Source organism: Pundamilia nyererei, unplaced genomic scaffold (genome assembly GCF_000239375.1).
Source record: "Pundamilia nyererei isolate P.nyererei 1_Seehausen unplaced genomic scaffold, PunNye1.0 scaffold00018, whole genome shotgun sequence".
Lineage (NCBI taxonomy): Eukaryota > Metazoa > Chordata > Actinopteri > Cichliformes > Cichlidae > Pundamilia > Pundamilia nyererei.
In genome coordinates this window covers 977,002-991,691 of record NW_005187419.1, presented here as the reverse complement: position 1 = coordinate 991,691, position 14,690 = coordinate 977,002, and the positions used below count along the sequence as shown (strand labels likewise).

At 37.5% G+C, this 14,690-nt stretch overlaps 1 protein-coding gene across 4 annotated transcripts; it reads left to right on the top strand.

The window, feature by feature from the left end:
• The first annotated feature begins 2,425 nt into the window (after positions 1-2,425).
• On the top strand, positions 2,426-14,472 carry micall2a (mical-like 2a). Of its 4 annotated transcripts, none has more exons than XM_005726017.1 (18): positions 2,426-2,572; positions 2,722-2,888; positions 3,218-3,266; positions 5,153-5,294; positions 5,455-5,621; positions 5,833-5,963; positions 6,057-6,581; positions 6,708-6,892; positions 8,186-8,240; positions 8,664-8,857; positions 9,585-9,692; positions 9,891-9,955; positions 10,135-10,258; positions 13,021-13,123; positions 13,498-13,571; positions 13,649-13,763; positions 13,874-13,920; positions 13,999-14,472. In XM_005726017.1, the coding sequence occupies exons 2-18, from the start codon at positions 2,746-2,748 to the stop codon at positions 14,076-14,078; spliced, it is 2,307 nt and encodes a 768-aa protein (XP_005726074.1). In that variant the 5' UTR covers positions 2,426-2,572; positions 2,722-2,745; the 3' UTR covers positions 14,079-14,472. The 4 variants fall into 4 exon arrangements, with proteins under 4 accessions (XP_005726074.1, XP_005726075.1, XP_005726073.1 ...); XM_005726018.1 differs by having other exon boundaries at positions 2,426-2,589; XM_005726016.1 differs by having other exon boundaries at positions 2,426-2,888.
• The last annotated feature ends 218 nt before the right edge of the window (positions 14,473-14,690 follow it).

Genomic DNA, 14,690 nt, shown 5'->3' with positions numbered 1-14,690 from the left:
TCATTTTCAATCTTCCTGTTTATACATGAGTTGGAACTTTTGGTGGAAGTGGAACTTAAATATTTAGCCGTCATTAGCTGAATATATGTACATCTATATATTCTGTAAGATTTTATATTGAAAAAAAAATTTTACATAATGTCAAAGTTTAAGGTTTTGGCTTTACCGTGCATTCCAACTGACTTTTAACTTTCCTTATGTTTTCTTGAGTATATATATATATATATATATATATATATATGTGTGTGTGTGTGTGTGTGTGTATATGCAAATGATCATGTCTTTTTATATGCTGAATACAGTTTTAGATACACCTCAGATATGTGCAGTGGCATCCACTCCCAATGAATGGTAGATGCTTCATGGTGGGGCCTCAACATGTAACAATGACAAATGATAAATGTGGACGTCTTATTGTGTCAGCCTATCAGGGCAAAACTGAAATGGGATACACTCAATCTGTAAATGATTTCAGCATGACAACCATCCCTGACCTCTTGGGTTACCTCCACACACAGGCAGGATGTCTACATGCAGCCACACGTCCTCACAGGAAACAACGCAAATAGCTAAAAAATGAAATCATGAAGACTAACTGCAGTATTTACGCTCATTTATTAGACATTTAATACTAATCAATACAACATTTCTGTTACAAAATCTACATTTATTCATTTCTGATGTCGGGTCAAAACTTTACCTCATGTTTAATATTGAGGTTAAAGGAGATAGAAGTGGTCTACAATACATTTAAAAAAAAAGACATTTCTCATATTTGCATAGTAGCGCTTGTGAGAGGGGTGGTTTGGTTCTCTTTGGAACCTTCAGGTGTTTTTGGATCAACAAACCCTGTTGTTTATACTAATTCCTCTGTACTATAATTACAGCCTATTTATTTAGTATTAGGAAATTGTGCTCTGATGTGCTGAATCACACACAGACGTGTGGAAAGATATATGGTTGATGATATGTGCTCTGTGCCTCTTGAATTGTTCCTGCTTCACCTAAACTTCTAGATTTTAAAGATACTAATTATGTTATGTGTGCCTTGTTTATAGAGTTGACCACAGGTTGAAAGCGGTATGATAACAGTGTGACACTGCCCCCTTCTGGGCTTCAATACGTCTTTAGACAGGACAAGGCGACAAATATTGTTTCCTTTTTTTGTTTTGTTTTTTTACATGTACCGACTGAATGTGTGTTTTTTTTTAATTTTATTGTAACGTATTGAAACTTTTTTTTAAATTGTTGTCTACAATAGTTTTAGACTTTGCTTTCATATTCTGAGTCACCCTGTGTCAATTAATAAACAATTCATGTCTTACAGTAATTGTGACATGTATCGATGATGAGGTCAGTGTGGGTTGCTCCCAGTTCAAAGACTCAATTTCAGCTCTGGTCTCACACTAATTACATTCTCTGTGTCAGAGGTTTGAATACTCATGGATGAGGTCTGGGTCAAATTTGATTTGGGACTACTTTTCAAAACGGACCAGGGAAGCACACAGACTTATTTTGTTCCCAGTTAAGGTGAAATCAGTCTGCAAGCTGTCTTTGCAAATCAAATGCCTAAGTATTGAGTTTACTACATAGAAAAATTGCCCAGAAATTAACATAACTTTTCCCTAAGATTTAATGGGACATGGCGACATGGGTTAATTGGGTCAGACTCTTTAGATGAGGCTAGCTGGCCTCAATTAGTCCCCAATTAGGCCGCACACAAAGAACAATAAGGTTAAAGAATGCATGTAGAAGAGCATTAACTATCCTTATGTACACTGTCTGAGGTAGCAATACTGGGGTTTTATACTGTAGATATTCCAGAGCACACTTGTTCTTCAAAGCTTAGCTCGAAGGATATTTTTATTTAGCATTAAATTAATATATTATGGCCATAAAACTTCTGTCCTCAAAAAGTTGCAGCTGTCGTTTAGTTATGTCTCTTATGTCTGTTTAACTATAACTGTCATGTCATTATGTTCAATTAATATCTTTTATTTAATTTGATCTTTTTAATTACATCTTTAAAGATATAACTGAAAATTCAATTTCGTAACTGGCTCACGTGCATATAAGTCCAACACCGTGTTTTACCAGCAAAATAAAATCAAGAAGCGCTTATTCCACGATCATCGTTTTGGCTGTCATAGCAGGGTCAATAAATGCAATAAAGACTATTAGAGAAGATGGTTCAAATGTGCCATAGTTGTGGGGAAAAAAAAAGGTCAGGTGAGACAAGCACGAGGATCTAAAAACACTAAATAACAACATGTGCTGTCTGATAACAGATTACACTAACCTACCTACTAACTGGATTTAACCTTCATTTGGTTTTCTGAACATCATTTAACTCAATAATCACACCCCAGGGAAAATAAATAAATAATAGGTCAGCATAATCCACTTCCTGGGATTAAAACGTGCATGAATTATGAACATCAGACTTAGCCAACTATTTCCTTAGCCGAATGAGCTTTTCTTCAACTGTCGTGAATGACGAATCGGCAGTGGCGTCAATTAGTGAAATGAGCCGAGAAACACACACCAGCAGCAGCAGCACTTCGCAGAGTCGGTGAGTCAGACAAGCAGGTGAAAGAAGGAAACAGGACGCAGCTGCAGTTCGCAGATCACGGTCAAAGCCAGCACAGAGACACGTTGTTTTATATCTGTCTTTCCTCTCACTCCGTCACACCTCCTGCCTGTTGCACACTTTGTCTGCAGTAGTGGTTCTGTCGCGCTACAAGCATGGCTGCCATCAAGGCTTTGGAGCAGTGGTGTAAAATGCAATGTGAGGGCTACAGAGATGTGGCCATCACCAACATGACGACTTCATTCAGGAACGGGTTGGCTTTTTGTGCGCTAATACACAAGTACAGACCGGACCTGATGTAAGTATTGAAAACTTTTTCTTTTCTCCCAAAACTTTACTTTACCTTGGTTTGGTCAAGTACTTTAATAATTGTAATACATATAGACAGCCTGCCTCCTCCAATAATTTACCCTTATTTTGTTTTTAATATGTTAGTTGTATAAGTACTAACTTAAGTGATCCCTATTCTTATTTCTGTGTTTTATTAATACATTGTCATTTGTCCAGTTTCACAGTGCTGTTTTTTTTCTTCTTTTAAACATATATTTTTTTTCTACATGCTGTAAAAGAGCTATTCTGGGTAGTTGAGGTAACTTCTCTGTGTTCATTGTATTCCTGTTTTCCCAGAGACTATGACTCACTCAGAAAGGAGGACGTGTTTGAGAACAACAGACTGGTAAGATGTCAAGATGTTCACCCTTCGTCTTACTGAGAGGAGCAGACTTCATACACAAACTGCAAAATCTGATGTAGCAGAAAACATCCACTTCATTAACCCCAGACATGACGGGCCACGTAGTAACACGCTGTTTGTTCTTGCCTTGGCGTCTATGCAGCAGATTGGACAAATATTTAGCTGTTTCAATTTTCACAGCACAGCAGATTAAGCAAAAGCCATATCTCTCTACTAATTTTAGACTCCTGTCAAACTCAACCTTTCTCAATCTTTGCTCTTGCTCTGTCCGTTTGAACTCATCTATTCGGTTAACCCCTGCGTGACATGAGCAGCACAGCTGGGACCTCTCCATTATTTAGTTTTTTAACCTCTTGCCGGCTTCCTCTGAGGGTTACAGGCCCTGCAGTAAGTGTGCTACAGTACGCGCTCCGTACGACTTCCTTGTTGTTTTCGATCATCTTGGCTGTGTCAGCAGCAAACCTGACCTCAGGGGAGAGGCTCTCAAGTCTATTCATTTTGAATTAGGCTTTACTATCGTCTGCCACTCGGGCCTTGTGGTGACTGTTCTCTTGAAGGCACTGCTGATACATACATCTTGAATGGTATACGAGAACAAAACGATTTGTGGGCAAAGAGCTGTGTGTTTGGTCAAGGTTAAGTTTGATACACTGCTGAAGATGCTCCCTCTACTGAAATATGAGACAGCACCTGGTAATTCACACCCTTTCTATATTTCATGAATGGTGTCATGCTTCTTACAGGTAGGGCTGGATGATAAATTGGATTTTAATTTCAGGTACAATCTAGTATGAAATTGCTTCTTAGAATTCATTTTCACCATAAAGCTCTAAATTTGTTTTGTGTTAGAAATAAAGCACACCCCTTTACCTGACAGTGGTGTGATTTTACACTCTAAAAGCCTAAGCTATTTAGTTCAGCTCAAGCCACGTGGACAGAAAGCGAGCCTTTTGTTCAACAAGACCTATCGAGAGAAGTAATTGAAGGATTCTGTAGGAGAACATGGTCATTGGAAACCGATTTTTATTTTTTTTATCCCAGCTGCCTTTATTTCCAGGGTCTTTAACACGGTCTGCAATGGAGGAGCTGGCCTATGCTCCTCCTCCTGTTGCCACTAGCGGAGGTCTTCTGATGTTTATGAGTTCACTGGGCCTCTTGTTGCCCTTATCTGAACCCACAGACGTCTCACAGTGGAGGCCAGCAGAGCAACCGGTTGCTTCATAGTCAAAAACATCCACTATCCTGTACCTATGGGCCCAACTCCTGATTGAACACCCATTTTCCCTATCTCCGATACTCTGTTATTTATTTTTATATTACTGGAGGTTTAGGAAAATCCCCCATGTACAGGGATAGGGGGTGGTGGTGGGGTTAAAGGTGAGTAAATTCTATATATTTTAATTTAATAAATAACCATGTTAGACTTTTTTTTTCCTCCCCATGAGCTGAAATTTGTGGTTTTGTCCACTTAAACTCCTCAGTATCCCCTTCTTTTTATATATGCCCACTTGCTATTCCATAAGGCTTTTCTTTAAATTTAATGAGCATATCCAGGCTGATCCTAAACAATGCACTGATATCCCGCTCTTCCCATCCTCTTTCTTATCCCTACAAGCTCACAGGAAGTGTGCCATTCATTATAGAGCCCTTTCCAAACCTCCTAGGGTTGTGCCACAGAATACCGCCAGTCTATTTAAAGTAAATTGTATTGTGTGACATATTTACACATGCTGTAACTGTAGGAGGTAGCCCAGCCAATGCCATGTTTTTACATGGAAAAAGTGTTTTGGATATGCTTACTTTGTTTGTCATATTTAGTTGGAGTTGGGGGCTGTTGGTTAAACTTTGATTTATTTTTTTCTCTTAAGGCTTTTCAGATCGCAGAGGAGAAGCTGGGGATCCCAGCTTTGTTAGATGCAGAGGACATGGTGGCTTTAAGGATCCCAGACAGGCTGAGCATTCTTACCTACGTCTCCCAGTACTACAACTACTTCAAAGGACGGCCTCCCAGTGAGAATATGTCTGCTTTAAAAATCCCTAGCAACTGCATTTGAGTAGTTCATCCTCTTTAATTCTGAGCTTTTTCCTTATATATTTCTTTTTTATGTACAGGCTGAGGTATTTTTTTTCCCCCAACTCTTTGACACTAATGATGTTTTACTGTCTTCAGTGGGAGGTGTAAAAAGGCCAGCAGAGGGCTCCAAGGAGGAGCCATCGGAGAAAAAAAACCTCCCAGTGGTTGCCAAAAGCTTTGTATCTAAAACTGCCACTGAGAGTTGTTTACCTTCCACTCACACAGCTCAGACCTCACCCAAATTGGCAAGAGCTTCTACTCAGGTCAGTAGTCATGTCAAACGGCACGTCATCAGTCAGCTAAAATTAAGGCTGTGTGTTAAAACGTCTTTCTTTTACACACCTTTGCTTTTTAAAGGAATAATATTTAGGATTAAACATAGCATTTATTTTCAGTGGGTCACCAAAGGAATCCTAGGGGAAATGGGATACCTTTCTGGATAAATGTTTTCTCACTTTTGATTCTTTTTCACAGAAGGTAGTTTTGGCTGAAAACCCCAACAAAAACGGGACTCTCAATAGCAAATGTGTTTCATGCAAGGGCCATGTTCATCTTGTTCAGAGGCACTTTGTGGAAGGCAAGCTCTATCACAGAAGCTGTTTCAAGTAAGAATTTAATCTATATTCATAGATGCTTTTCCCCCCTGCACAGGGGCTTATTCCATTAATAATTTAATATTAATAAACTTCCACCACCAGGTGTGGCGAGTGCGCCAGCGTACTCCATGTAGGCGGTTACAAACCTGGGACGGATCCAGACACTTTTATCTGTAACTCCCACCAGAACACTTCCAAGACTTCCTCCTCTGAGGCTCTGATCAAAAATGGTCTCACCAGTTCAGCTGCGCGACCACTAAATGATGCCAGCCTAAAACGGCCTTCACCACACCCCCCTTCGGTGTTGTCAGCCCCACTGAATAATGTTTTGAAACCAGTTGCTCCTACTCCAACCTCCCAGTCCTGGACGGCCTCAGCCCAGAAGACACAGGCTGCCCGGCAGAAGTTTTTCCAGACTGTGCCACAAGTTACTGAAATCTCCAAAGTCAACAACAGGAAGCCAACAGAGCAATCAAGTGTTCAAGTAAGGCCAAAGGTCCCGACTGATGATGATGATGATGATCGAAAGAGCCAGTCGAGGGTAATGGTTGGAAAAAAACTAGCAGAGCAAAACTACAACAATAATAACAAACGCCCATTTACAATCCGATCGGCGGATGAGAGATGGTGAGCATTGCATTAATATACAATCTATAGCCATGAATGCACTGTCCTTCTGAAGGAAACTTTCCCACAGTCTTTTTTTTTTTTTTTTTTTTTAAAGCTGATGGTGAGGGCTTTCTCTGTCCCCAGGTTTGGTGATGAGCCAAGTTTAGCTGACAGCTCTGCTTTGAAAAAGGATAAATGCAGCCAAGCCTCAGCAGGAAACTACGCAGGACAGCCCTCCACCACTCAGGCAAACAATAAGGAATTGCCATGTCTAAAGGCCATCAATAAAGACAACACAGGGCCAACAACTGTACACAAAACCACCAAAGGCAAGCTCCACTAAATTCATTTTACTTGTGTCTGATCCATTATTTGACATCCAGCCAGCATCCACCCACCCCCACCATTCAGTCTGTCTCTCACATTCCTAGAAAACAAAGCCCTTTTGTCATTTTTGCCCTATTTATAAAACCAGTGCATCTCGCATGCTGATAGCTGACATTTTAATTCCTGTCTCACACTAATGAACTTTCATAGTTGAACTGTCATTCTCCTGGGATGGATGTGCATGCACGGGTGTCACATTCTGACTGTCGGTGGGTTTGTAGACAGAAATACAATTACTGGTGGGTCTATTGAGAATGGTTTTTCAGTCACTTTTACTTTTAGCATTGATGGAAGTTTTCCAAACATGGAAATGAAGTCTGTTTCTTACTAATATTAACCATATGTTGACTGGACATTACGCCAAGGTCGGTGATTAAAGCATCATTTTGGTCTTGTGTACAGACGAGAATGTGGAGCGCAATCATTTTATTGGAGTGCTGTGAATACCTAGATAATGAAACCAGTAACTGTGCGCTTGACAGCTGTTTAGACGAGTGTGACACACGAGTCGAGGGGATTTTTTTTGTTTGTTTTGTTTTGTTTGTGTACAATAACTTGGAAGTGCCGCGAGTGTGCACGTCACTGACAAAGCAGATGTCTCATAAGCTGCAATGCACCATCTTCTCTCGTTCTAAAAGTTTTAAAACGGTAGTTACACAAGATTATAAGGTGAAGTGTAATGACGGATTTACCATTGTGCTTTTTATTCGCCAAGGTTAATGCAGAGTTAGACGTTTGTGATCATTGCGATTTGTGTTATTGTTTTCAGCAAGATTATGAAAAAGACTGCCAAGTGAGATGCTGGGAAACTTGGTGGCGATGTCGATCACAGGCAAGGCAAGGCAAGGCAAGTTTATTTGTATAGCACAATTCAACAACAAGGTGATTCAAAGTGCTTTACAGAGACATTAGAAACAAGAACAAATAAAAAGCATGATTTAAGGCACAGGCACAAGAACCACCTCTGAAATTTTGAAACGCTTTCTTTGAATTGAGGAAAGTATCATTGATCTTTGTGGAGGAATGCCCTTCTGCTTCAGCAAGAAAAAATGAATTGTTGGAATCAACCTAATTTTAATCACGGTTGTTTCAGCTGTTTATCAAGCAAGTCCTTTTTTTAAATGCAGTGATATGCCGTTATAGTTTTCACATCTAAGTATTCATGGTCTTTGGAGACTAGCAATAATGATCTTATTTTTCCAGTTTTGGTTTTACTTTCTGTCGTTTCTCTGCAGATCCAGTATACCATGAGTGGCAAAGAAAACCTGTTAAAACCGAACTCGGGCTAAAGTAAGTATTTACAGTTACTCGGCTGAAAGTTGAAAAGCTGCACAAGTGGACCAGAATGTCTTGAAAGACTTTCCTTGAAATACATATGACCTATCAGATTATTTACTCTCCAGAACGCAGAATCATCTTCGTCCATCTCTTTTATTGCTGACTGGCTCAAAGTGGAGCCGCTAGTTCTATCCCCCATCTTAACAAGTCCCGAGGAGTGCAAGGCCTGAACTCCTGCTTTCCTACTCCTTAACACTAGATTTTCTCATTTCTAACCCCTGCTGATGATTCCTCAACTGTTTTCATCACCTTTTTAACATTTCAAAATTTAAGGTGAGGTTGTTACTCGTCTGACCTATTAGTACATTTCACCTGTGTCGGATTAATGCCTCTGTATTAAAATAATAGGTTCATTTCTTTGTTTATATCTTACAGAGATGCTAAAGCTTTTACTGAAAATCATAAAGCTGAATTCATGTCCACACCTCCATCTAATGTCTCAATTAGTCCAACAAGGCTTCCTCTGGCTCAAACACCTGCAGCACCAGGAGTTAGCTTTGCTCTGTTTGATCCTGCGTGCTTTAGGGAAGTCAGTCCCCAGAAACCTCAGCCTGCCTCTGAAATCCTAGGTGAGAGGCTTCTTTGCATTATAATGAGAGACATTTGTCTGCTGATATATTAAATGAATTGAGTGTTTGATGTCAAAGTGAACCAGAACTAGCTTGCACGGAACCTCTCTGTAAAGGTTTTGGTGACTCAAGCTGTTTTGTCTTGGCCATTTTCATGTTTAAATAACAAAGTTCAGTCATGTGTTAATGGAATCAATTAATACACACTGAGAGCAGCAATACCCAAGTAAAGCAAATGTATGTGTATTTTATTTATTTGGCTAACTTATTCAAGCTCTTGAAGAATCTAAAGCGACATAAGGAAACTATGAAGTTGGTGGAAAATTTGCACTTTCATCTATTAAGATGGTAAAATAGATGTACTTGAATTTGGGGGTAGGGTGATTGGGTTCCAACCAAAAATATTATCTATAATCTAGACTGTATGAGAAGTCGAGAGCATCAACACAAAGAATGAAATACATTCTTGGTGGTTTGTATAAATTTTATGCCAGTTTTAGTTGGCTTATTTTAATGAAAACTATAAATGTGAACCTCATGGTTTTGCTTGAGGAAATGCTAAATTACTCACTCTAGCCAATGGGACCCATCCTGTGTATGCTCTGAACGTCCACAAAATTATACACACCCTATTGTATTAGTTCCCATATTAAACAAACAAAATGAAAACAAAGTTTTGTGAACTCTGCACTTCTGCAGTGTTTAAGGCCTCTTCTCTTTATTTTAGATTTTAAATTTGGGAGTTGCTTGCCTGTGAAATCCTCACCCAGACTGCCAGCTGTGAAATCTATTAGCTCTTCAACTACTTTTCCAGCCAATCATGGAAATCCATCAGGTTGTTTCCCATCTTTTTAATAGCTATCAAAGCCAAATATACATGATTTCAGATTTCTTGTTGATTTCATATGAAAAGTGTATAAATACGTTTAAAAAATTGTTATTTTACTGAAAACAGGTTAAGTCATATGTGACAATACTTTTCTAAAAAGCTGCCATGAAAGAACTATCTAATCCTATTTTATCTACCTCTTAGCTGCTAAAAAGGGAAAGTATTTGTCACCCACCAACGCCTCCAGGACTGAAATGAGGTCACCCTCTGTAAGTTCCCTCCATTAAGTCTCTTAAGAGATTAATTAACAGCTCTACAAATATGCTTTCATTACATTCCCAGCAAAAAATGGATGACCTTCTTTACATTAAAGTGGCCAAAGTCAGAATTTTCAAATTACGATAATCTTTACTTGACAGTGACTCTTAAATTCTCTGTTTTGCACCAGGTAAGGTCTTATCATATCCCAATGGAGCAGATTGAAAGGCAGCTGAATGATATTGAGACAAACTTGGCTCATTTGGAGAAGGAGGGTGTGGAGCTGGAACAGAAGCTTCGAAGCTGTGAGGAAGGTACGTTTTATGTCTTCCACTTCTCCTTTTTACTTGTAAAAACATACAAATATTAAACAATGCAATCAATAGTCCACTTTCAGACATGGTTCATGAGACATTTAGTAGCTGGCTTTTCACTCTTAACTCTGCAGCGTAGTTCCATATTATTTCTGAACAAGTGTGGTAATAAGCTGGATATGATAAGTTAAAGATATGGAAATGGCAAGTTACCACATCTTGATTACAAATGAATATCATGTGATATCTTACATTACTAATTACTTTAGTAATATTACACTGAAATTTAATAAGGGGCCAAAATCTAGGGGCAATACAAATGAAAACATACATGCCTTTGAGGCAAACCCAATTATTAATCATAGAGTATATTGGTAATGATATCATAACTTGTTAGGAATACATATACGTTGCATCTGTGCATTTTACATTTTTCATACACTGATATATATATATTTTTTTAAAGTGGTAGTAACCTCATAATCATAAGGTTATTTTGGGTGATGCTTTACCATATCAGGATAGTATTATCATACTATGATTATGGGATCTTGCATTTCTCCTTATTCACAAGGTCACAATGCAAATATTATCTTTTTATCCTTCAATAATAATTATTATTATTTGTAAATATTATGTTTAATGTTGTGGCATATTGTCTATTGTAGTTTCTTATTTCTATGGTAATGTAAAAACCAGGAATCAGGGTTTCAAAATACTGATTTGTATCTAATTCCATGTTAATAACCTCTTAAAGCAAAAGCTACTACATCTTTCCATACAATCATCACATTGCTTGAAGTATGATTATCTGGAAACGTGAAGGATTTTCTGTGTAATAACAAGAAGTTTGAGCTGCAAGATGATTATACTAAATTTTATTGCGGTATCTCCGTTTTTATTTTATTTTATCCTATCCCATCTGTAACATCTATATCACTGAATATGACCAATTGTGACATCTGTATATGTGGATCGGACTAAGCTAGGTAATATTTAATACCTGGCCATTTCTGAACAAGAGGGGGGTTGGTAGACCCTTCACCGCTATGTTGGTTTGAAGGAGGTAATATTCTAAAACAAAATGTGTCTTGCAATAACCTTAAACTAAAATTTGACATCATATTTTTGTTTGAACTGCTGAATCACTCTGCTGCATTGGTGAGTTGTATCTTGGGTGCTTCACACATGTGCTCACCATCAGCTGAAGGTTTGTGTGTGTGTGTGTGTGTGTGCCTGCAGGGGACTTGCATGCCATTTCTATTAGTGTTTCTGCAGTCAAATGAGGTGAGAGGCACAGCTAGCCCACAGGGATGTTGCGTCTCCTTTGAGGTAGTAGGAGTAGGGGGCCTTATTGCTTTGCTCAAGGTCAACATGACTTGGATATAGTAATAAATTTTTATATATATATATTTATATGTGTGTATTCTGGTCGATTGCTTTTTTTTTTCTACATGCCACCCAGGAAGCCTGAGCATGTCAGTTGGCCAGAATTTAACATCATTTCCACACTACCTAGGAGATCATCTACTTCTCAACTGGAATTTGTTGGCATAAAAACTAAACCCTGGCACTCAGGTTCAGTTCAGAATCAAATCATGTTTGTTCTGGTAATGACAGGATGTGTGGGGCTCTGTCCTCTGTCTCTGCAGCTCGCTCTCTGTTGTAAATGTGACTTGACTGATTGGTCGCTAATTAGGATTAGCAAAATATTCAGCCTAAAATCAATTGATCCACCTACTCGGGTATGACTCGGTGAAGCAGCAAATTTAAGCACTGTTTCAGTGCATGTCGGAGTACTGTGGTGGACCAATACTGAAAAGTATACACCGTATCCTGAAAACCTTAAATATTGAATCATCTTTGATGGTAAATTGCATTGTTCCCTGCATCATGTATCCATAATTCATCCATTCTCACATTTTCTTTAAAATCTGAGTAATAATATAACTTCTCAGGGCTGAAAATGAAATTTTAAAATGCTTCTTTGTATATGTGTGGCCACCAGTTTAACCCCACATAATGAAAGCTTTGGAAAAATATAAGCAGTATTGTTGTGAATGATTTAATTAGTAATTCATTAATTTTTTTTTTTACTGGATTGGTTTTTGAGTAAATTGCAAAAAGATGTTTGTCAACAAAACATTGTATTATATTCTAAAGTCGATGCCACAGGAATGATGACTGACAAACTATAAAGTGTCTATAGACAGGTTTTTTTGTAACATCATGTTCTGTGACATACATTTTGATATTATTAAAAAAAATAGATTTGGGTTTGGCAGGCTAAGCTCCATTTTAAGATTGTTGGCTGTGACATAGTGTCTTAATAAAGGTGACAGCGTGGTTCCAGGATGTGAGTCACTTCTTCTCTTAATAAAAATTGAGAACCACCTACTTGCATATGAGCCAAATTATCCTAACCCCCCCTTAATTTCTACTTAATGTTTTTCTTGCAAACAGTGAGGTTGAGTCTGCTCAAGTGGGGTATTTTTTTATTTATTTATTTTTTAATTTTTATCTTTTTTAAGTTTGCTCTTGGAGTATATCAGTTAACATCAGAACAACACAAAATATTTTGCTTACGTGAAATGATAAATGTTATGAGCTTGTTAAATAAACATCTAGTCAGTGATTATAATTGCTTGATTTACTACAATATATACACATCAGTGATTGGATAACAAGACCAAGACCATTATAAAACTTTTTATTTTATTTTTTGAATAAATTCAGCTGAGTGCTACTAACTTGTTTTGCAGATGGAGAAGGTGACATCTTGATGGACCCACTGATGGTCGACTGGTTTAACCTCATTCGAAAAAAACAAATGTTCGTTAGGAAAGAATCGGAGCTCGTTTACATGTGAGTATTATTGAAGGATCGATGCAGGTTGAGAATATTAAATGACCCTTTCTCCATTATTTGGGGAATTATTACTCATTTGGATAATATTTGTTTACACTAGAAAAGGCTTTTGAACAATATTCTTACTTTGACTTGACTTTGAGACTTGAAAGTTGGATTTCTCTTTATATATTTGATTATATTAATTCCAAACCTTATTTATTTTACCTGATATTTTCTTTAAAGATTTTTCCCTCATTGCTTGTACTTTTACTTGCATTTAACATTAGGACAAAAATCTAACTTAACTGAGAAACTCAAAATTTTTAGGATTGTTTAGAAGATTTAGATATAATGTGAGTTTTGAATTAGTATTTGATGTTAAAACTCAGAGCCAGGACTCAAGAGCTGGAGCAGCAGCAGCCAGGTGTTGAGGGGGAACTTCGCAGGCTGCTCGAGAAGCCAGGTAAGCGCTCGGTCTCTTTGCCTGTCAGCATCTGTCTTACTTCCTTTTCCGACATGCAGTTGTTAACATTGTCACAGATCATTTAAAGTCCAGAGAGGAACAACGGCAGGAGAAGAAACTAATGCAGAAATTGATGGAGATCGTGGATGGCAGAAACGCAATTGTGGAGGGTCTCGATGAGGACAGGCTGAGGTAACATTATCAATCTTCTAATTAATTCTTAAGTACAATGCAGTTAATCTTAAAGATTGATGTGGTAAAAAGATATGACAGTGCTTAGTTTGATTTTTGGCTAATTTCAGGGAAGTGGAGGAAGATCAGCAGTTGAATAAAATGATGCAAAACCTTGGTAAGCAACATATGAAATGTCTTTTTTTCTGTTTCAATTTGATTTGAGTTGTTAATATACTGGTTTTGTTGAGAACAGGAGTGAAGAAAGCCAAAAATGAAAGGAAATCCTCCATCTCAAAACTGTTCAGGCGAAGAAGTAAAAGACGCTTTGAATGATCCTAAAGGGGATTATTTGATTTATTTATTTTTATTTTTTACTAAATTGTCATTATTTCTATTGTATTAATATTCCATTTAAAAATTTAACTTTTTTTTATGTATAATTTGTGCTCATGGGAAAGATAACAGAAGAGATCTCAAATTAGGAAGAATGTACCAAGCCATATTTTGTCTATACACCATTTGAAGAAAAAAAAGAAAAAAAAATCGGTGCAAATGTTTTTGTTTAGAAAATCACTTTCAATTCTTGGTTTGTTGCTACTCCACTGTTGTTCCACTGTTAAGGTTGTTCGTATAGAAAATTCTCATTTTTCTGTTAATATAATTTCAGTCTCACTAAAGTAAAATGAATATCACATTTGGGGATATACTAATTTGTATAGATATATATATATATATTCTTGGAATAAAGTAACCATTTTAAAATCGCACATGGTTTAAAATAAAAGCAGCGTCGAATCAACTGTCATAATGTCAAAATGATGAGGGAACACTGGCTCTTCCACATGTGAATAGGAGTGAGAAGGATAAATGTGTAATCCTTTGCCAGTCTTGAGTCGAAATGAAATTATTTCAGTATTTATTTAATAATGGATTTTAACAAATTTC

Bases quoted from the DNA above. Each gene is read 5' to 3' on its own strand.
- micall2a (XM_005726017.1), top strand. From the start codon at position 2,746: ATGGCTGCCATCAAGGCTTTGGAGCAGTGGTGTAAAATGCAATGTGAG. The intron at 3,267-5,152 runs GTAAGATGTCAA...TTTTCTCTTAAG, and splicing joins TGTTTGAGAACAACAGACTG to GCTTTTCAGATCGCAGAGGA. The intron at 13,921-13,998 runs GTAAGCAACATA...TGTTGAGAACAG, and splicing joins TAAAATGATGCAAAACCTTG to GAGTGAAGAAAGCCAAAAAT.